The sequence below is a fragment of the Ostrinia furnacalis genome, unplaced genomic scaffold, assembly GCF_004193835.3.
Source record: "Ostrinia furnacalis isolate ACB-3 unplaced genomic scaffold, ASM419383v2 OfSCF6127, whole genome shotgun sequence".
NCBI classification, from domain to species: Eukaryota; Metazoa; Arthropoda; class Insecta; order Lepidoptera; family Crambidae; genus Ostrinia; species Ostrinia furnacalis.
In genome coordinates this window covers 250,650-274,344 of record NW_021136366.1, presented here as the reverse complement: position 1 = coordinate 274,344, position 23,695 = coordinate 250,650, and the positions used below count along the sequence as shown (strand labels likewise).

Here is a 23,695-nt window from a genome sequence, read left to right as displayed (position 1 = left end):
TGTATGTATAGTTAAAGGTTTCTATTTTTTAACTTGATTATTTTGTTAAGGGCAGGTGTGAAAATAACAAAATAATCTATGGTCATTGTTTATTGTTTTTGTCTATGGCAATAAAAGTTAGTCTTGAGAAAACCGCCAACTGCGTTTTATTAACAATGGAAACAATTGTGACAGCTGTTTTTGACAGTTACAAAATTTCGCGGTTGTAATGATACCACGACAGAGTGCACCACTGAAATAATTATTTGTTGAAAACTTTATTAACTTTATTGCATAATAATCAAGGAGTGCAAAAGACGAACTTAATTCCGTATGACATTATCTTCCAGTCAAACTTTGGGCGGCCAAGTAGATAGTTCTGTTCGCGGTGCATTATTTATTATGGGTTAAGTAAAGACAATTTGTTTTTGTTTAGAACTAATAGATGGCATTGTATCATGAAATTAATGTTTCCGCTCACCAGCTGGCGCCACCGGCGAGTGATCATAGTGGCGCCACCTGATGAGGGAAATAAAATACCTCAGAAATTCAGAATAATTATTGAATATTAAAATTAATTTAGTATAATATCGTTACAGAAATAAATTAATCCTTGGACATTACACTGTCCCATCTAGTCCCAAACTAAGCTGTACACCATTTTGTATTGTTCGGGGATTGAACCCGCGATCGACCGCGACCTTTTTAGGCCAGACGGCCCCGTTTTAAATAAAAAAAAGTTGGTGCTTACGAAAAGTTTTATGCACTGGAAACTTATACATGAATAGGAATTTGAATAAAAATACAATGAATATAATGATTTTTTAATATTATCATAACTTACAAAACTTAAATAATTTGATTTTATTTACAATAATAAAATATGTACTTATTAGATATTTTCTTAAATAAATAAATTGCTCACAACTATGTCTTAAAAAGTAAATTGGCGTGATGGGACAACTTTAGAATAACCATTGTTATTTTCTTCAAGCTCTAATCTCGCATTAACGTTGTCCTGTCTCGACTGTAGTTTCCCAACTGATGATTGAGGAGCCGAATATGACGAAGGACCGGCATATAAATTATTTACTTCATTAAACTGCCTATCAAATTGCTTAGCTGAAGGCGTGTGATCAACAGAATAATCTACACTAGAAGTTTGAACTAGCTTTTGCTTAGGACTTCCAAACTCATCAATCTGGAAAGCATTTAAAATTTTTTGTTGTTCCTTTTCATCTTCTAACTGATAGCTAACTGAAGGAATAAATTGGAATGCAACGACATTCGGAAAATCGTTTCCCTGAGTTAATTTAGCACTCTTTTGACTACCGTCAATATTCAGTTGCACTAGGTTTCCGTTAGTTTGTATATTTTGTGGAAATGAGTTGTCTAGTTTTGTATAGACATAGTACGATTCATCCTTTTTATAGGTCACAAGTTTATTGTCTGATAACGGATGGTTTATCGTCCCTACAATTTTATCTTGTAACTGAGCAGAGATGCCATTATTTGTACTTATGAATTTACTAAAGTTCTCTTGACTGTTAAATTCGTCTAATTCAGTTGTGGGAGATGCTTGTAGCTTTCCAGATGTGATGGGGATGGACTGTGATTTGATAATTTCCACATCACCATCAGGGGCTCTATTATTGTTATTACTACTTACAACATTGTTATTTTGGCTGGAAAAGTTTTCCTGTTGTTGGATTTTACTAGACTGTACATTTCCATTATTTTGTCCATTGTAATACTGATTAGTCACTTCGGGAACTGGAAGTTGGTATAACTGGCCACTGTATACTTGTTTAGAATTAGACTGTACTGTGTTATATTGCACGCCTGTGCCGCTTTGTAAGCGCGCGGACTGTGGTTGATTAGTGGTTTGTGTCGACCCATAATTATTCTGAACTCTTTGGCTTGATTGAATTTGGTTTTGTGACAAATTATTTGTTCCAGAATCTCTATACTGATAACCCTGATCTTTTGTTGTAGTTTGAACTGTGGATACAATGTTCGCAGATTTATATGCCTGATTATTTCCTGAATATTGTGAGGATGTGAGTTGAGATATTTTATTTGTGATATGCGCTAAATCATCATTATTAATGTTTTGAATTGGTGCTCGTAACTGTGCTGACTGTTCTTGATGTGCTGTGTTGCTGTATTCTTTGGCTACGTTGATTGAGTCGGCCAGGAGTGAAAACACCAGTGCCTGTGAATTAGAAATGTTGGTTGGTTTATCCACGACTATTTTTCCAATAGGTATAAAGCTTGCACCATTTTTCTTTGATTCTGCATTGTTAGTTAAAACTAGATAGTTACTGCTGCCAGTATTTAATATTTCAAGATGATCAAAATTGTTTTCGCTCTGATTTTTAAACAAATAAGTGGCAATTGTTTCGGGTATTGAAATTTTTAATGAAACAGTTCTTTCGATAGTGTTCGTGGGAACTAATGATTCTTTATAAAATGGCAAATTTGAAAGTTGATTAGAGTTTTGATTTTCGTTATTAAATGTTTCAACCGGAGGTTCTAGGTCAGTGGCTGGGGTAGCTACCAGACGAGCAGTTTTAAGCTCCGTTGTAGGAAGCTGAGAAGTTAATTTTTCCCCACTGTCAGTACTAGTAGGTTCGGGTGGTAAATAATTTTCATCAACATAATCTACGACATTTATATCACTTCGGTACTCCCCAAACTGGGGAGGAGATGCAGTTTTCAAGAATGTTCTAGTATCTTTTACAATATCATTGACTGTAAGATCTAATTTTTCTTTAGTAAGTATGTCAGTAAACGTAAGGTTTTTATCATTAGTAACGGTTTGAGATTGTTTTGATTGTGGGAAAGCTGAACTGTTTAATACTTCAGCATTTGGAACTGCATAAGTTGGCGATGGTGTAGTGGGAGCGGCTCTTAACTGCTCACTTTGATATGACTCTGGCTGCTGTAGAGTAGGTGGTGCTAGATATTGCCGAGATAGGACAGGTGAGCTTTGTAAAGGTGGCAGGTAAAGTCTTGAAGAAGGATTGTATGTTGTAGGAGCAAGGTAAAGTCGTGAAGCTTGCGTAGGTGGCAATGATGTCGGTGTTAGATATAAGCGAGATAAGGTTTGACGGGGTGTGGTCGGTGTTAGATAAGCCCGTGATGGTTCCTTAGATGGCGAAACTATCTGTTTTGCTGCTGTCGTAGGTTTATTATAAACATAAGGCTGTTCTGATTCTGTTACCAGTCTTGCTGTTGGCTTATTGTAAACATAAGCTTGTTCTTTTTCTGCTACAAGCCTTGCCGTAGGCTTGTTATATACATAAGGTTGTTCTGATTCTGATCTTAGTTTTGCTGTTTGTGTTGTTGGTTTATTATAAACGTAAGGTTGTTCAGCTTCTTTCGTTAATTTTGCTGACTGGCTAGTTGGTCTATTGTATACATAAGGAGTAGTGTCAATCAGCTTTTCCGCTGGAGGCTGCGTAGGTTTCTCATAAGTATAAGGTGTAGGGTTTATTAATTTAGCACTTTTAGATGGTTTCACTATCCAAGTCTTAACTGTAATTCTGGATTTAGGGCCACCACGTTTCGGTTCCTGAATGACTCTTTTAAGTGTTAGTGTTTTAGTAATAACTGTAGAAGGTATTTCGTTGTCTGCACTTACCAGGTTTTGTTTCGCCTCATTACCAACTTTACCATTAATTTCATTGGAAAATTGCAATGGTGGTTGTTGATATGTGTAGGGTTGTCGAACTTGATTTGAATTGTACTGTTGGTTTGTTAAAGGTTCACCAAATGACAATTGTTTCCCACTATTCAATCTAGCAGGATTTTGATAGTTTGTGTATTGTGAGTTTAGTTGATTCAGCTGTCCTCTCTGAATGTTTATTGCGTTTTGTGTGGAAATTGATGGAGTAGGTCGCGTATTACTTAATTGTCTTTGCCCGTATTGTACGATTCCATTGTTATAGCTCTGAGTAGGTCGCGTCGATAGTAGATTAGCGTTACTTATCATTTGTGTAAATTGTCCTGCATGCCCGTTAGAAATAACAGTTCCTGGAGCATTTTGGAGTCTTTGGTTTTGAGCGTATTGACCATATTGCCGTTGCCGTTGAAATACTTCAGCATCTCTTTGGCCATTATTGAATGCTGCGGGAAGGTATCGGGGATCAGGAGTGGAAGCAGCAAATGCGATATCATTGCCTCCGAAGTTATTTTGACTGAATTGCACTTGCTTTGCTGGCACGTAAATATTGTTGGGAGGTCTTTCGGGACCAGCTATTAGAGCTCCATTGGGGAACAATTGTCCAAAAGGTGGCTTGTAATCTTGCATCACGACAAGATTGCTCTTCATCGCAGTTTTATCGTAAGGATTTCGCATTGGATGCGTGAGCATTTTCTTGATGTCCTTCATGAGCTGGGGACCAAGTCTTAGGTTTCCAAATTTCTCATTGTTGTTATTGAAAAGTTGCGCTGACTCCTGGCACTTCACGTTCATCCACCAGTCGCAGACGAAGACAGCTTGGTTGAAGAGTGTTCCGTTCGGGCAAAGAAACGACTGGAATCCGTAAGTAGATCCGAGGGTGCAAACGCGGAACACTTGGCAATTGGTTTCCAAGTCAGCGTAGTATCCTGAAACAGTAGATATTGATACTTTTAGGTGTAGGTAAGTCACTTGCAAAAGGTGTAAAACAATACTAACATGGTGACAAAAACAATTTGCAGATTTCATAAGAATTAGCTTTATTAGGTTAACACGCAGTGGAGCTCGAAGGTGGTAAGGTAGTATAGCTAAGCCATTATTATTCAGCCACACTTTATTTGGTAGATTTAAGGTAACCATGAGATAATAAAGATCGACGACGCTAAATTGAACTCTAACAATACAAACCTGGTGCCTTTCCAGCGCAAGAGAAGGATGTCCTAGGAATAGCGCCGAGCGTAGGGTAGTCGCTTCCAGGTTCACCAGGCACCGCCAGTCGGATGTCCCAGCCATGCCCGTGCTCCTGATGAGCTGACGTTCTGCCGTTCTGAGCTGTGGCCCAGGAGATGGGTAGACACACTGGAAACAACACATCATCATCATTTCAGCCATAGGACGTCCACTGCTGAACATAGGCCTCCCCTAATGCTTTCCACGTTGATCGATTGGTAAACAACACAATCAAGTTATTGTATTCTTTCTAATTTATTAGTTCTTGATGTGATGGTCGTTCTAAAATGAGGTCAAAGTCTAGTATCTCTAAACTTTGGGCAGTTGTTTTGATATTCCTTTCAGGACGTATTTGTTAATAAGTTTAACTAGGTACCTACTTAATTAAGATCATGATAAAGTTAATTACGTCATTCTTAATCAAGTAAAGTAGGTTATTCAAGAACAGCGAAGTTCTGGGAATGAGATTTACCTACTCATTATAGAAATTAGAATTTGCGGAAGATAAACATCATTGCCTCTAGTCTTGCTCAAGAATAACAAGTAAGTAAAAAGTGCTCAACTCGCCTTATAATATAATCATTATATTAATTAGTTTGTCCTCAAACATAGTTCAATATATCGGCACGTAGTTTCCACAATGCGTACTATGTTGCAAACATGTGCCAAAGAGATAGTTCACATGGTTTTTGTGCGTTCAGTAATCAGGTGGCAAAAAGCGATTCAATATGCTACTTGGATACTTGCTTCGTGTCTTGGTAGAAAATCGTAATTATGGTTAACACTCAATAATATACCTACTTGGTTATGACTTTACCTAATTCTATTCATACGTAAAACGGGAAATCCAATGATAAATAGGCAACATAAACGTTTTGTTTATTTTAAAGGGCATAATAACCCATTGTTATTTATTGTTGCTCAAGCCACTTTATCCTAGGATTACAAGCTTCCCGAGGGTGTTGTGACAAATCATCATGTATCATCATAATGATGCTGCATGAAATGTTTGTTTTTGTAAATAGGAAGAATGTTTGTATTAAATTATTTCGCTAGGAAAATCATAGCAGAACTTTTCTGAAGTGTTAACTCACTGCCTGGTTATACTTATTCGTAGAAGTTTATAACTGACTTTAAATCTTAACTGTATGCATTTAGTACCAAGGGACTTGAGTTTTAAGTTCAATATCTTGTATTAAACTTGAAACACAAACGAGCAGAAGGGCGGGCAAATGTTAGCTTTCTATAGGTACTTAACTATTACTAAATCATTGCGGATACTTTCATAAAGCTTCAGCACTACCTACTTCAGCGCTTTTCGGAGGCTCATTTCTTGAGAACAATAAACGCAAAGCTAAGACAAATGGATAGATTTAGTAAAACATATTGTAGCATAATGTCCTAGATAGAAAGTAGTTACTTACGATACAATATTTCAGTGTTCTTCCAAAGTTTCAGCCCATATCGCTTGTAGGCCGGTAACTTTTATGTAGCATGATAGATAGCTGTAGTAACTTCGTATAGGGTGCGATTCTGAACTACATATTTAAGTACATAATAGATAAACTTCATGTGGCATTTCCTTTCTTTATTTACCTATACTTTTATACCTCTTTTAATCCAAGATCATTATTGTATTTTAACTGTATATGCCAGTTTTCACTATTAAATTAGAATGGTAGAGCTACTCATTCTAATTTAATAGTGAAAACTGGCATATACAGTTATACACATAATTTTACACTAGTATCAACCTATAGCAATGTACCTACATAGAAACAGTCTGGCAAATTGCATCAGACAATAATATTTTTTGAATAATCGCACGGTTTACAAAGTCTAGGTTATTTTTGAACTTGATGTGTTGATGTCCATATTATTTACTAAATACAAAATAGTGTTTTATGTAGACAGTAAAAATTCCCGGAATTGTTTCCCGTTGTTTGATATCCCCAAACGAATATTGAAAACGTGCTGTGCGGTTATTGCTCCATAGATTGGTTGTTGTGTGTAAGGTAATCCAATCAAACTAACTACAGGGGACCGTTGATGCGATCTGAAACCCGAATAAGCCATTTAATGAGGCTTTCATAGGATATACTGGGTTTAGATTGAGTTCGTGGAAGAGTTCACTATAAACGCGTTGTGCGTAGGTACCTTACACATCATCATATTGTTGTTAGGGATTATCTAAGTTCTGAAAATATGTTGCTATCCTGTCAAACTANATTTCGTTGCGGGTCCAATGACAGTTTAACTTTCCCCCGGGACAAACTTGACCTTCATTGGTTGGGTTTTTGTGGCGGTCAAGCTGTAGATCCTGGCTACACAGGAGTTGCAGTGGTGGGAACGAGAGGTGGGAATAGTCCCGTAGCAGTGCCCGCGACTTCGTACGGGTAAAAATCATTTTTTGCTCTGCACCTTTTACTCGTAGCGTGATGGTATATAGCCTATAGCCTTCCTCGATAAATGGGCTATCTAACACTGAAATATTTTTTTAAATCGGACAGGTAGTTCCTGAGATTAGCGCGTTCAAGTAAACAAACAAACAAACTAACTCTTCAGCTTTATTAGTAAGTATAGATTCCTTTCTTTATTTACCTATACTTTAATAGTTACCTCTTTTAATCCAAGATCATAATAAGTAGCTCTACCATTCTAATTTAGATAGCGTTTTAATAGTGAAAACTCTACACATAATTTTATACTAATATCAACATAGGTGATAGGAATGTATGAGTACATAGAAACGGACACAGTCAAGCAAATTGCAGCAGACAATAATATTTGTTGTATAATCGCACGGTTTATGATATCCCCAAACGAATATTGAAAACGTGCTGTGCGGTTTATGCTCCATATATTGGTTGTTGTGTGTAAGGTAATCCAATCAAACTAACTACAGGGGACCGTTGCCGTTGATGCGATCTGAAACCCGAATAAGCCATTTAATGAAGCCTTTATAGGATAAACTGGGTTTAGATTGAGTTCGTGGAAGAGTTCACTATAAACGCGTTGTGCGTAGGTACCTTACCTTACGCATCATCATATTTCATTGTTGTTAGGGATTATCTAAGTTCTGAAAATATGTTGCTATCCTGTCAAACTGTCAACTACTTATCTACTGACACGAAGACGACGTGAAAATCCTCTATGTGAAAATCTTTTAGGCCTAATTAAGAACTATCAGCACTTTGTAACTAAAATTCAGATACAAAGAATAAAAACTGGGAAAATATATTTTCACATTTACTATAATGCTAAAACTAGTAATTACCAGCATTACACTAATCTAGTTTGTAAATAAACAGAAAACACAATTTGTTTAACGTATTTTGCACTTTATTAGAAGCGTAACATTATGCGTATTGACCTACACAAGTAGGCATAACTATTATGTCTTACAAATTATGCCTATTATATTTTACGACAAATTCCGGCTATCTGTATTCATTTAATTACATAAGATGCGTAAACATAAACAGGCTCGGAATGCATTCATAATATTTAGTATTCATAGAGTGATAGACGTTTATTAGCCAGGTGATGGCAGCCACCGTGACCTGTGTCGACACAGTCACACCTTTATCTGGACCGAATTCTTAATTGTTATCTAACTTTGTCACAAATATGACGTAACGCTACAACACAGCTCGAAGAACTGATGGCTGTTGGGGTAGAAAAGTTCTCGAGTGGTGACCACGGGGATAATACACTAGGTAGACCGACGATCTGGTGAAGGTCGCTGGAAGAATCTGGATGCGGGCAGCGCAACACCGGCCGTTATGGAAATCCTTGGGTTTTGTCGAGATATGGATGTAATTTGGCTGAAACGACGTCAACGACGATGACGTAACGCTTTCCATTAATGACGGTGTGCAAACTCTCGCTCTTTAACAGTTTTTCTTGGCTATTGAATGAAAACAATTAGCCTTCCCATGAGTGTGGGCCGATGATCGCTTAAGCTGCTTTCTTAACGGATTAGGCTATTATTGACTGATATTTTTAGCACAAATTACGAAAAAATAAAAGCTTAACAAGAGATTATTATTATTGAAGATTTGTTGAAATAACACGTGTAAAGAACATGAAACAAAATAACGTTAGACCAAGCCGTTTCATTTGTATAATATGTACACTTGCAACGTTTTTGGCATAGCAGAATCAATTGGAAACCATAAGAAAAACAGTATGGTACCTATTAACTTCTGTTGAAAAGTCATAATGTAATAATTTTGATATTATTTAAAACCTGCATTCTGGGTTTTTTGTGAGTCGTCAATGTTCTAATTTAATTACACCTACTTGAAAAGCCACGATAAAAAAACTCTACTTAGGTATCAAGTAAAGCACGTATCGTTTTTAACACTTTCGCTGGCAGTACCAATAACACTTCTATTGTGTCTGGAATCTATTCCACAAATAAGAATAATTAATTGATTTGTGCATATCATTAATCAAATGCCATATGCCGCATATTTCAAAGATGGCGGCGATAAGCTAGCCTTTGTAGGTGACATCCGACTTTCGCCCAAACAACAGGCCTATTCGTTATTGTAATTTATACAGTCCACATTTCTTAATGGCGTGTGTTTTCGTGAATCACCCGATTATTTATCGGTGACGTAACAGTTCCTCAAGTTAATGGAATTCTTTTGATGTTGTTGCCGGTGGGAGTGCGTGATTTATTGGACGCGAAAAGTTTCGGTGTTAAGCACCTCCGACCTATGGATTAGGATATTAATTTTGACTAGCGATCCGCCCCGGCTTCGGACGGGATTTATAAGAGGAAAAGCCCCACCGTTACTTTTTTCTTATATCTCAAACAGATTTAATGCATCAAGCCGGCTTAGTTTTCCCGACCTCTTTAACTCGTCGTTATATTATTTCAACAAACTAAGCGGCCGCCCGCGACTTCGTGCGCGTGAATCCCGTTTTATCCCCTTAGGGGTGGAGTTTCGTAAAATCCTTTCTTAGCGGATGCCTACGTCATAAGATTTACCTGCATGCCAAATTTCAGCCCGATCCGTCCAGTGGTTTGGGCTGTGCGTTGATTGATCACTACGTCAATCAGTCAGTCAGTTACCTTTGAGTTTATTTAAGTAGATTAACACAAAACCTTATCTATTTACCTGCATTGAAACTTTCCTCATAAAATATTTTAAATAATTTATCTATTGATGAAATCCGCACTAAAATCCGTTGCGTAGCATACAAAAAGACGGAGTGATTTTGTTTTATACTTTGTAGAGATGATTTAATATAGAGCGGAAGTCACAAGGATATAAATTTCCTAAAGGTTACGCGATTGCACTGATAAATGAAAGTGAATTACTTATGGATTAAGATTCTGTAGTCTTTTACATCGAGTGTCCCAGAAGACAAAGCTATTAGAGGATGTCTTAGTTACTCGTAATTTATGAAGATGATTGGTTTTCTAAAACTGAAATTCACACGATAAAGATCTATTGTTAATATGATTAACTGGTTCCTATGCTGGTACACTGCCCGTTAGGAAGCTTTGATTTAACAACTTGATTTATCTTATTTTATTGAGTTATTTTACTTTTAGGCAATGTTATCCCCTAAGAGTAAGTTTAAGTGTTTACAGTTCAGTGTCAAGTTAATCTATATATAGGTAGGTACTTATAATAAATCTGTAGAGAGGTCAATTCTGTACATTAAATATATTTTCAAAATAACTATCAGGGTGTGATTAGTGATCGATACTGATGCCAAAAATGCAATCAGTAAAATGTTTGTCTGTCTGTCTGTCTGTATGTTCCTTATAGAAACAAAAACTACTTGACGGATTTTAACGAAACTTGGTACAATTATTTTTCATAGTCCTGGGCAGGTTATAGTATACTTAGGAATTCCCATGGAAACGGGAATTAGCGGGAAAATCCTTTTGTATGAAAAATCTAAACCGCTTAAATTAGACGCTTGAAATTTGGCATACAGGTACCTTAGTAAACTTAAAGATTAGTTACAACACGATATTGCAAAATTCCTACGGGAACGGGAGTTAGCGGGAAAAAACATTTGTATGAAAAAATCTAAACCGCCTAAGATAGATAAAGGGGGTAAAACGGGATCCACGCGTACAAAGTCGCGGGCGGCCGCTAGTTTCACATAAAGCTTTAGGAAGCTAGGTCTGACAGTTGAATACAGTCAGTATACAGTGTCAGCACAATTTAAAAATATATTTAACTAGCTTTCCGCCCGCGGCTTCGCACGCGTGAAATTTCGTTTGTCACAGATCGTCATAAATTATAGCCTATTATGTTATTCTGGATTATTAATAATAATACTGTAAAGATTCATCAAAATCCGTTCAGTGATTTTTGAGCCTATTCATTACAAACATACAAAAATAGGTAGGTACAATTCTTTCCTCTTTATAATATTAGTATAGATTAGCACATTAATTTGTAATAAGCCTGTGAGTACTTTATCATATTCATTTACCTATCTTATCTCACATAGCGGAGAACAATAAATTACATAAAAATATTCAAATAAGTAGGTCACATTAAACAGTGAAGAATTCCCTTTGGAATGGTATACATTCTTTACCTTGACAATCTCTGTGCCCCGGGCCACTGCGTATATTGATCAAAAGTTACTTACGAAATAATATGATTTTTGGCAGAAAAGATACGCGCATTTTCGTGTCAGTCGCAAATAAAGAAAATAATGACTTCCCTTTGAAGTTGATGAGCTTTGTTTATTAACTTTCGTTTGAACTGAAAGAATGATTATCATAATGCGGCTATATTTGATGTTTACTGGTTACTATTGATTTTATTTGATTTATTTTTGTGTTGCATAATTAGGCTATTAGAAAAAAACCAAGCAAATGTCTGGTATTAGTGGTAATCAGTAATTTGAATTTGGTATGCCACTAAACCAATTTCCACCACCACCAGTCCACCTTGTGGGTGGACCGACGAACTCATAAAGGTAGCAGGAAGGCGCTGGATACAGGCCGCTAACCAACCGAGCGATGTGAAAATTATAGGGGGAGAACTATGTTCAGCAATGGACATCCTGTGACTGAAATGATGATTATGATGCCACTAAATAAACAGCCTAGACTTGACACAATTCCGCAGATTGTCTGCAGATATAAAGAAAACTCAAACAGATTTTTTCCTGTAAAAATAAACAAAAACAAATGACGAATTTTGACTAATCTATTTTTGCAACTTGCTTCATATCGGCCCTTGTTATGTTGTTTCGGAGGCGTTCCAGGGCAAGCTTATTTGAAAAAGAAGTAAATAATGATACCTATGCTTAATAATATACCTACGTAGTAACATATTATTTAACATTAAGGCTTTGGGCCCGTCTAGTTCGGCAAAGTGCCATTCTTTCAGTTCAACTTTCGCGATAATGGTGCTTATTTACAGTTACCAAGACCCGTACGGGAACATACATGTATATACATAGGGTGCAATAATAAGATACAAACTTAACCCGTAAACTTCCATCATGTAGAGTGTGTAGAGAATGTGCAAACTTTTAATGGTATCCTTGGTAGAATCTTAGACTATTTTATACACTTAATATTTTTCGAATAATCAAGAAGAAATCGCTCTTTGTTTTACTCGTTTATATGATTTACGCTTTACTGTACAATGACTGTGAATTTTTCATAGGTTGTACCTATATTTGGGTGTAATTAAATGTAATTATTAACTAACTGTAGGAGTATACAATTCAGAAACTTGGAATTTGGTTTTTTGAATTTACGTAGTGAAGATGACATATCAACGCTGGTTCTAATGATTGCTATCTATTTTTCTACCCTAGTTTGTTCTGTTCAAGTATTCTGCTATCAAACCCTTTGCCTTGTTTGCAGTTGTGATTGTGATTGTTAGTTCTGTTAGGTAAGTTTAGGGAAGGGAATCAAAAGCAACAACTGTGCCAACAGAAACTGGACATAACAATCCGTTTGAATAATACCGGTAAAGTGTGAAGTAGTTATAAAGCAGATTTTATTTGTCCAAATTGTCTCGTGAAGCTTTTGGCTAGGCTTTGATAAAAATCAATACGATTGATTGTTTCGAAGCCGTGGTAGGGTTAAATACATTCAATACAATCTTTTTGCTTTTCATAACTGTTTTTTTTTTATTCGGCTTGAACCTTACTTATTGACTACTTGAACGTACTTTTTTCTAAAAATAAAGGTAATAAAGCTCCAATATTGAACTTACCGAAAACCACGTACTTCCACATTTCAAATGTCCATCCGGATTCCACAGCACACAAAAATTTTCAAAGTTTCACTGGCCACTGAACACAAAAAACAAAAAACTCAAAGGGGGTGCGACATAGTGACGCGAGCGTCGGCGTCGCGAGTGTTAGCGTTGCGCTGGCGCAGCTAAAGTCTTTCGGCAGCAAAACCCTACCAACGGGCGTGGGAGATGGTATTGCAAATTTCTGCTACGATTGTCAATTGTACGCTATCGGTAGGCTATCATCAGGAATTTTATGACGTTTAGTTAGGTGGGTTAGGTACTTAACAAAGATAATAGCTGGTGTCTTTGTATCATAGTAGCACCTACTGGGTTAATGCGTTTTCAAATTGTTATGACCGTTTTTGTTAGTCCAAGATACTATTGCATTTTGTAACGTAGACACTGAGAACTAAATCTTGCTGAAAAACACGAGTCTAGAAACCTTTGAAACACTTATCCCTCTCTCTTGACTCTCCCCATCATAGAGATTTAAGTATGCATTTTTCCTCCTGAAATATCGATTTTTAACTTCCCATTGCCTTCTTCAATAGATCAAAACTGATACAAATCACACACTCAAGAATCACATAGAAAAAAAATTGGTATTATTGTTTCCTATTAGGACATTGCATAATCTTGATTGTTTATTGAAAAATCTCTTAGTACATGTTGTTGCGGAGAGTAACCATTGTATCAACAACGCACGGTGTGGCACGGTGTAGCTGGAGCCATTTGACCGCGTCGTCCTAGTAAAGCTATAAATTTTGACAGTGTCTAATGCCCGTTTTCATCAACAATCCCTATTTTTTAAGTGACCCCATGAAAACAAAAGTCCTGTTGTTACCAAAATTAGGGATTGATGGTGAAAACGAGCAATAGCCTAGGTCTATGTAGGCCTTCTAAAATATGTAAAATATGTAGGTAATCTATGCAAATCACATCAAAATCAAGAATTTTACGTAACTTACCAACCTTTTTGCTAATTTACATGTCTAGTGGCGAAACACATTCCATACTATTATTTAGCGAAACCCAATTATTCAGATCAGCTAGAGTCGGTAAAAAGTGACGATCGGTAGTATAATAAGGCATACTTCAATAGGCAAGTGCGTGCGGTGTAGACCGATTTTGATTGTCATGAGAACTGAGGGAAAAACTCTTAACCAACGTGTCACAGATCTAGCAGGTGTGTACAATGTACATGACATAATTACATTAGTGAGATGTAAGTTTGTGCAATGATCGGCGTTTACGACACAGTGAGATGACGTGTAGGGAATATCTGACATAGTTTTAGGAGATTTACTATTTAGTCGCTCCACACAATCCATAAAAACTATAGGTAGAGTTCCATAATAATGGGTGCATTTTACCAGCTAGGATCTTTATAAAACCTAGCCAAAAGAGACTCAGAATTTCGCACCTTTTTCATCCAATCATTATCATGTGATAAGACTTCTTGCGATAAATTATTCAAAATCTTAATACACAGGCTCAGGTCCGTGTGAAACTGAGACGACAAGGCAGTAAATATTGATTGTGAGAATTTGATAAGATACACACGTAGAATGCACTGACAGAAAGCTGAATGAGTTATTCAGCCAGGCTTTTTACTCGGTCCATTAAGTGCCATAATGGGAGGTGACGAAATTGAATCCCTATTTCTAGCAACAACAGAATGAATGAGAAATTCTATTGATTATTTTATTTTCCTTGCCCGTTTTAAAGCATGAACATTTCCATGTTTTCTACTATGGAAAGCGTAAAAATGAAAGAGCTCTAGGATCAACTCATCGTTAAAAGATTATTCCCGTAGAATTAAAAATCTTATGCGGATGCAAATGGATCTAAATGGTAAGTTAATAAAACATGCTATTGATGTTGGCGGTTTATTTCGGCTTAACGACAGTATATCGAATATAATGAAGTTTTTCAAACCCAAGCTTTTCGTATAAGTTTAAAGCTTTTACATTTCTACTCTCGCAATATCCAAAAAGATCTCGTTTCTCTTCTAAAAACTTGTTGCAAAGAAGTTTTAGTAATAAGATTGCATAGCCCTTTCTTCTATATTCTTCAGGGGTGTGCAAATGGGCCATGTTTCCAACTTCACTGATAAAGATCCATGATATTAAAATATTGTCTTTATAAAGGCCATAACTAAGGTCAGCTTTTACCAAGAGCCTGAATAGGCTTTTCGAGCCATCGTAGCGTATTATCCATTTTGAATCAACCATATCGATGTCCTTTTCTAAGACCGACTTAAATTGTATGCCATCTGGTAAACTGCAAGGGAAGTTAATTAAAAGTAGGTTAGTTCGATAATAGAGCTGAATAAGGCGTACTACTAAATAAAGCAATTTATACTAGTAAGAAAGAGAGAGAGAGATTCAAATGATGAGACTGAAATTTTTTTTGTTGCTTTTGGAGTTAGGTTGCAACGTCATCAAGCCTACTATAAAATGACTGACTCATGTATCATTAGTAGTTATGTATACTAATCTATCTTACCAAATATTTTCAAAAGCAGGCTGTGTCTTTTGATAAATAATAACATCCAAGGTAGGCCAGTTTTCCCCTTCAAACACCACTCCAAGCTTTTTAGTCACTCTCAGAAGCATGTCATAAAGATGCTGAGGTATAAATGGCACTGTCATTTCTTGTGTCCAGTCTATGACATTTGTAGTTAAAAGTGCATTTTCAAGCGACTCTGTATCATCTTTTGGGCACTGAATCCAAACTTCATTAAAGTTGTGCTGAAACAAAAGTATCATATTTATTATTGCGTATGATTCAATTTTGCTAAACAGACGACCAGCACGTTAAGGTACACACCACATAGATCTTATGTAGTTGTTATAGGGGTCAATATGCAACAGAAATGTATAGTCTGATGTGTCTGTACCTACCTAAGGTAAACCGACTAGTACGCATAACCAGACACCCCGTATTTTTATGACATCAATCGGCTGTAGACAATGATAAGAATATTATTACCGACACTCGATCCCTGAAATCCCCGTAATTATTTACCCAATGAGCTGGAAAATGGAATGTAATTTTATACCTATCTGTTCAGGAGCGCTTCAGTTTCTTATTTTAGAATTAGTACCTAGTTACATTCGATTTATTGGATTTAGAATAACTGAAACTGTAACAGCTAATACCAAAGTAGTATAAATGTATTACAAATAGTGCTCACTTTGATATTTAAGGCGACCATACCGTTGCTAACGTCACCATAGGGACAGTATACTTCGAAGCCGTAGTTCAGTCCTTTGTCCAGTAGATTTCTTTGGGTTCGTAGTGCTGTGTAGGCCGATATTCCTCTGGGCCAGTCGGCCTCAAATACCGCTTCGAGGTCCCCCCATTTCTCCGGAGGTAGAAATTGTAGTGGGTCGCTTTTGCTATCCATTTTGCGACAGTAAGTAGTAATTCAACAGATTCTACTAAGGTTAATTGGTTTTATAAGTGTTATTTTGTTGTCATAATTATTTATATGGTCGTGATATCTTATGAAATTTATTTGTCAATGGTATCATTACGGCCTATCATAAGTTACGAGTATTTCCAAATAATGATAAGCGTTTATCTGAACTGCATCATCTTGGGCATCGGAACTGAGCACTTAAATGTATTTCAATTGGTTCTAGTATAATGTACACGAAGATTGTAGAGATGTTAGATAACTGCGTAAGAACAAATTAATTGTTATCACGAAATAAATAAAACTGTGTTATCAGTAACTGGCAACAGCTGGGACTGCATTATAGGTAGGTACAACAGGATAAAAACTGCGCTGTCTTCAACGTTTACCTCAAGTTAAAGCAGTATTGACTGCCAATCAAACCGCTTGCTAGAAGCTGTGTAGTACATAATAGTGTGGTTGATGTAATGATGATGGCCTAAATAGTGCTCTGCCGTAGTTTTAACTAATTATTACCTTGCTACTAACTACGTAGGTTCTATTATTGCGGTTATTAGGTTGATTTCAAATCTCAGGTGTTAGATTATTACTGATTTGTAACTAAGTAGGTTTGCTGTTCTCATTCTGCTTTTCTCTACTAAAAAATCCAGCTTTCCAGCAGAAATTAAATTATCTTGATGATGTTATTTTTATGCATACCTACGAGTAAAAAGTGAATACGAAGTAAAAATGCAATTGTTTTTTTAATAAGGTTTATTTTGGCGTTAACATGGTCCAGTTTACATGATAAAATTTCTCAAAACCTAGACTTTCGTACAGTTTTTCGGCACTAACATTTCCCCTCATACAGTACCCGAAAACAGGTTTCTTTTCTTCTAAGGATTTATTGCAAAGCAGTTTCATTACTGTTTTCCCGTATCCTTTATTTCTGTGATCGTCGTGAGTGTACAGATGTACCAAAGCACCTATTTCGTTGATAAAAACCCAGGCAAGCAATTCCTTGTTCTTGAAAAGACCGTAGCCGGTTTTGTTTTTTATTAGCAGTTTGAAAACCCACTTGGAACTGTCATAGCGGTTCGGCCACACGGCGTCTATAGCATCTACTAGGTCTTCTGTTAGAAGTTGAAAGGTTACGTCATCAGGTAAGCTGCAAAAAGATTATAGGTACTTGGGTATTTTTACAGATTTCTGTATTTGTCGTGCTACCACAGATTACTAATAAGTTACTTCTAATGTACGCAAGATGTCAAAAGCTGAGTTGTACCATCTTCCTTTAACTTTAACAAACGTATAGGGACAGTCAATCCATCCCAAAAAAAAACAAACGTCTAAATCTGTGAAACTCCATACAGAAAGCACCGGTTTTCGTTATAGTTACCCCAAAGTTAGGTGGTGCAACTCAGCCTACGTGTTAAATTACAAAACTTGATGGATTAACAACAATTGAAGACAAAAAAAACAAGAGATTTAACTTTCGTTTTTAAAGAAGATCGAAACAAAAGAAGGTGAAGTAGCTACTTACAACAAAAAGTTGTTCTTTTATTTTCTTTCTTACTGATGAACTTACCGAACATCGAATGCGGGCTTGTGTACATCATAAAGCACCAGATCATGAGGAGTGTGTTCATCATCTCCCTCGAAATTCAAGTTTAGTTTTTGGGCCACTTTCTTCACACATTCGTGGGTATGCGGGGGCAAGCAGGGAACTAGGATGGGTGTGGACCAATCTATTATTTTTGTTGATACTAGGGCCTTTTCAAGCTGGGTCGTGTCAAGCCGCGGACTATGAATTATAATCTCGTTTAGTGTATCCTGAAAAACCAATTATAAAGGTGTAATTAATTTCGAATAAGAGGAGGAAGGAAGAGATGTCCTGAATGACTTTTGTTTTAAATATGTATGAGAATATGTTACGTGCTATTTATTTATTAAATGCGCTACAGTGCCTAGGTAGGTAACTGTTTTTTTGCCAGTAGGTAGGTATGTTTATGGAACTCAGGCTAATTATAAAATTACGAGTATTTTTTTATCGAAGTTTTGCTATATCGTCTGGACTGCATTTCGATTTAAAATCGGAGAATAAAATGAAGGATGAAAAAGAAAAAGAAATCATTACCTTTAAATATTTATTATGGTAACCTTACATTTGATTAAAATAAGCAACACGATTTTTCCTAATTTTGTGGTTTTATAAAGCACCATCGCACTTCGTGGAATTTCTCGAAACCTAATTTCTCATATACTTTACAGGCACTTTTATTTCCTTTCCTGCAATAAGCGAAGACATCTTTGCCGTTTTTCAAGCAAAAGTTGCACAAATATTTGAGCACAATCTCTGCGTATTTATTATTCCTGTGTTCTTCTAAAGTAAAGAGATGAGTGAGAGCTCCCACTTCATTGAGGAGGACCCATGAGACTAGTTCATTGTTTTTGAAAAGTCCATAGCCGTAACCAGCTTTGATTAGAATTCCGAATAGCCAGAGAGAACCCTCGTAGCGGTTCCGCCAAGTGGAGTCGACGGTGGAGAGATGATCTTCCAAAAGTGACTTGATACCCAAGTCAGGATTTGAAGGGCTGCAAAATTACACGAGAAATAAACTATGCAGTCAATAAATAAGAAGAATTGAGTGAAACACGAGCCATGTGAATAATAATAGTTTTACATTTTGTACTAACATGTAGGTTCTTTCACTCGATGGATCGACGATCTGGTGAAGGTCTTGAAAATTGCCTGGATACAGGCAGTGCAGAACCGTCCAGCAGTTTGTCTTTTAGTTGAATGTAACGAACGTGTATAGACTTAGATTCTTCTGCTTACCTGGGATACATTGGTGTATGTTTAGGTAACAGAAACAGCTCATTCGGTTCCGTATCTTCCGCTTCTATATCTAAATTAAGGTTTTCTGCTATCCTACGAACACTTTCTAGAATGTGTTTTGGCATGAACGGAACCATTATTTTGTTTTTCCAATCAATGATCTTCGAGCATAATACGGCTGTTTCGAGCTGCGCAGTGTCATCACTTGGACATTGTATTATAACTTCATTGAGTGTGCCCTAAAATTGATCGGAATTCGGAATGATCTGTTTTTATGATTTTTATAAAAATTAACATAACAATAAAATTGTATTACATTCAATGTTTGTTCGCTTTGATGTCACATATTTTCCTTATCGCAATAAACAAACAGATGCTGGTACTTATCTCTTGTTGTATTCTTATTTGTCGTGTCAAAGATGTGCAGGCAATCACTATTTTGAAGGAAAATATTTTCATAATATTTTACTGGCATATGTACTTATTTTTCCGTTTAGAATGAGGTAGGTAGTAGGTAGGTACTCATAAGTCAATCAACATTCTCGTACCGTGTACAACTATTTCGCCATATTTAACGTCACATATTCAAACGATGAAACAAAAACATACTCACTTTCTTGTTCAAGGCCACCATACCGCTGGACACATCGCCGAAGGGGCAATAAACTTTGAATCCGTAGCCCAGTCCGCGGCTGACTAGATCCCGTTGGGTCCTCAATGCGGTGTAACCAGATATACCCCTTGGCCAGTCGGTCTTGAAAGCCTCTTCAAGCTCCCCCCATCTCTCCATTGGTAAATATTGCAAGGAGTCTGTATCACTCATTCTTGTTTATGATACTAAAATACAGTGCAAACTTTTTCCTGTTATGTCACGCTCACGTCGACTAAACGCAGTGGACGAGTCCGCCCGCTTTGTTATGATGCGCATGAGTCACCGAGTATTATTAAAATGGCCGATGTTGCTATATCTATCTGGTCAATATTTTACTGCTATAATGTTGCAAGTGTTTATTAAAATGTAATCTTATCTGTAATGTAACTTTGACTACGTGCTTTTACTAAGGCTTATAATAGATTTAAAAGTGCATAATTTAAAAAGTACCTTTTTACACTAGCGACATCTAATAAAGAATCAAAGTACTTTTCAAATCTTATTTTGATACTCTTGCATCAACAGGGTTTTTAAATAAAAGATTATTGTACTTTTCACTATTTATTTACACTTTAGGTACTTGAAAACATAACGAAGTACTTAGAAATTAATTTCCTTTATCCTTCGTCAAACGGATCCACCACACGTATCCAAGAAAATCAAAACCCAGCTTTTCGAATAATTTTTGAGGTTTGACGTTGTCCTCTAATGTGTATGCCAGTACATCTTTTCCTTGCTGGAGGAGGTCATTGACAGTCACCTTGGTAATATATTCAGCGTAACCCTTCCTTCTGTAAGCATCTAAGCAGTACAGATGTGTGAAGGCACCAGCTTCGTCCACAGTGATCCAGGAAAGAGGAGAATGGTCCTCAGAGGAGTACAGCATGTAGGTGAGACCGTTGTTCATTAAGGTTTCAAACAAGCTGTAAGAACGATCACTGTAGAACGTCCAAGTTTCATTCACTAGTTTTAGGTGCTCACGTTTCATAGGACCAACATATGTGTTTACTGGGTCACTGGAAGTAGGAAAATAATTTTAATAAGCACTTAAATTTTTTTTTTCTATAAATTAAACGTTAATGTCTTTTGATAAATTTAATATACGTCATTGAGACCCGAAATTCAACTCCCTCAAGGAGGAGAGCGTCTCCTCCTTGAACCGTGTAGATTTTTTAGTTTTCACAACAGTGACGTCGCGTCATCTGGATTAGATTAAACTTATTCGGCCTCAACATTAATTATTTTGTTTTTATTNTGACCAAAAATTCTGAGGGATTTCAAACCTCTGGAAAATGCTCCTCAAAGCGATTGAGCCCTGTTTTATACTGCTCGACCACTCAAGTGCAACTCCTAGTTTATGGGAATCAGGCGTGGGTGTTTGTATTGTGCGTTGTTTGTGATATAGGAGCACAAAAGTAAAAATCACGGAATTGAGGCACACACGTCGGACAAAATTTAAATGTGTTACTGTATTAAAACCCAAGGACTTACGATAAAGAAACTCATTTATATAGCTTTATTAACTATCCCTTGTTCTGTGAATGTGGGTTTCATAATGGGGAAGTTATTATTTCAAAAGTTATGAAGCAAAAACGAGTAAATTCTGGAAACCGGACACTCCATTTTAGGCCAAATTTCGCCCGTTTTTGAACTTTCGGATTTTGTCAAGGCGAGATGTAAAACCTGGCGGTCTTCTAAATATGCTCTCGCCTATCCATCAAGTCAAGAGTCCTATAAATACGTGTGATTTTTTTCAAGTCCGTACTTCAATTTTAAAGGTACTTTTTTCGCCCCAGTAGGTCGATCGGTCGTCCCCGTAGAAATGCCCATAAATGAAGTTTAGTGCCTTTAGAAGAAATTTTAAAAGTGCAAGAATAGTTGAGACCCGAGTGGAATGTCTTCTACAATAATTCCCGTATTGTACCGAATATTGATGTCAACGTAACTGTAACCTCACCACGTTAGATCTCAACTAATTAGCATACAAAAATTAGTGCNGTTTTTATAATTACCTTAAATCAAATGGTTTATTATCTCTGTCAAGTAGATGTTTACAGCATCGGTTTTCGTATATAATTTTTAAATCCAATCGACTACAAAGCCTTTTCAGGGCTGCCACAACATTGGCACTAGCTGAAGGCACAGTGACAACTCTATTCCAGTCAATGACAGATGTTTTATACAATGCATTTTCCATTATAGATACATCTTCTGTTACAGGACAAATATACACTTGGTAGTATTCCTAAAAAGATGAAATTAACTAGTCGTACGTAGATCTAAACAATGCAGCAATGTATGAAAAAATAATTTTTGAATGTCAGGATATTACCTTATCACTAATTGCAACCAATCCATTAGCAATCTTGCCGCCTGGGCAATAGAATTTGAAACTAAAAAACTCTGTAAGAGCAGGATATAAAATATTGGCGTTGAGGAGGCAAAAGCCCTCTACTCCATGCGGCCAGTGAGTTCGAAAGAGATCTCGTAGTTTTGGCAATTCACTGTTTGGTACTTCTAGTAAGGAATCCATCTGTTGAGGTACAATTTCTAATGAATAAGAGCATTAAGAAAAAAATAACCCTTTATTAGAAATATACAAACTTAAATTTTATTTGATTATAAAATTAAAACAATTTTTTTAGATCATAATTTATTAATTTATTCAATATTCTATTGCAAGCGGTTTTCTAATCTTAGGCAGAGACATCTACAGAATCTACACTGATGCTTATAAACGATTTTAGCAAATGGTACCAAAAGCATCCACCTTGAGTGAGCGCGCTACTGTGCGCAAACATAATATCAACAAAAATTCTCAAATATTATGTTTCTAAACAAAATTATCGTTATCATCACATAAAAAATAGTTACATGTATTATAGAATTAAAATTATTGTATCCAAAATAGAAATCAGGCATAGGAAATATTATAACACAGTATTTTTAATTTATTACTTACGGTAGTGAATACACGATTGGTTTAGTTTCACAATAACAATAATATCATTATAGAATTAAACTTTGATAAGTATTCTTATGCGAACATGACTAGTTTCATTCACAATTTTCTCATTTAAGATAAACTGATAAAAATAATCCTAGCTATTCATCAACCTACTAATTTAACAACTACTATTTTAACGTTTAATCGGACTCGTGTAATCGATTCTCCAAATATTTTTGTAGCGATAAAAGCTTAGAGGAAACAACAAATGTTAATTTTTTAAAGATCTTTGTGATCATCATCATCAATGGGTTTTCAAGCAAGGTAATTTTGTTATCTAATGTGCAGGGCAATGAAAGATTACATTCACAGAGTTATTTTTTTAAGACCGCTCTCATCGTTCACTAAACGTGCAAATAACGAGAACATAATCTGGAATAGGCGGGATATTTGATATTCCCGCGCTATTTTAAGATAGATAGTTTTCAATTCTCTACAAATAGCAATATTTTAACATACCTAGGTAGTAGGTATAAGGTATGAAAAATATACTTGTATTAGTATACTAGGTAGTGTAAATACGTTAGATTGATGTTGAGAATGATAATGAAAAATCGTCTAGACCCTCGATGAATTGGAGTTTGCTCACGTTAATGACATGACGTCACACAACTGGAGGGTGATGTCAGGGCTACGAAATTAAGATTAGGAGAT

The 23,695-nt window shown here is 36.2% G+C and overlaps 3 protein-coding genes across 5 annotated transcripts; all 3 read right to left on the bottom strand.

Annotated features, from left to right (window-relative positions):
• Positions 1-852: 852 nt before the first annotated feature.
• Positions 853-13,203, bottom strand: LOC114362039 (putative uncharacterized protein DDB_G0286901). Its single transcript, XM_028317291.1, has 4 exons — positions 13,117-13,203; positions 4,853-5,023; positions 3,626-4,593; positions 853-2,194 (listed from the first exon to the last, which is right to left on the bottom strand). The coding sequence occupies exons 1-4, from the start codon at positions 13,136-13,138 to the stop codon at positions 914-916; spliced, it is 2,442 nt and encodes an 813-aa protein (XP_028173092.1). The 5' UTR covers positions 13,139-13,203; the 3' UTR covers positions 853-913.
• Positions 13,204-14,855: 1,652 nt separating this feature from the next.
• On the bottom strand, positions 14,856-20,250 carry LOC114362040 (uncharacterized). 3 transcript variants are annotated; one of them, XM_028317293.1, is made up of 4 exons: positions 19,996-20,250; positions 19,383-19,621; positions 18,681-19,138; positions 18,287-18,376 (listed from the first exon to the last, which is right to left on the bottom strand). In XM_028317293.1, exons 1-3 carry the CDS (start codon positions 20,203-20,205, stop codon positions 18,739-18,741), a joined length of 849 nt encoding a protein of 282 aa, XP_028173094.1. In that variant the 5' UTR covers positions 20,206-20,250; the 3' UTR covers positions 18,287-18,376; positions 18,681-18,738. The 3 variants fall into 3 exon arrangements, with proteins under 3 accessions (XP_028173095.1, XP_028173093.1, XP_028173094.1); XM_028317294.1 differs by lacking the exons at positions 18,287-18,376; positions 18,681-19,138; positions 19,383-19,621 and adding exons at positions 14,856-15,423; positions 15,649-15,893; XM_028317292.1 differs by lacking the exons at positions 18,681-19,138; positions 19,383-19,621 and adding an exon at positions 17,310-17,711 and having other exon boundaries at positions 18,132-18,376.
• Positions 20,251-20,590: 340 nt separating this feature from the next.
• On the bottom strand, positions 20,591-23,141 carry LOC114362027 (glycine N-acyltransferase-like protein 3). Its single transcript, XM_028317277.1, has 4 exons — positions 22,997-23,141; positions 22,367-22,567; positions 22,047-22,279; positions 20,591-21,050 (listed from the first exon to the last, which is right to left on the bottom strand). The coding sequence occupies exons 2-4, from the start codon at positions 22,565-22,567 to the stop codon at positions 20,642-20,644; spliced, it is 843 nt and encodes a 280-aa protein (XP_028173078.1). The 5' UTR covers positions 22,997-23,141; the 3' UTR covers positions 20,591-20,641.
• Positions 23,142-23,695: the final 554 nt, after the last annotated feature.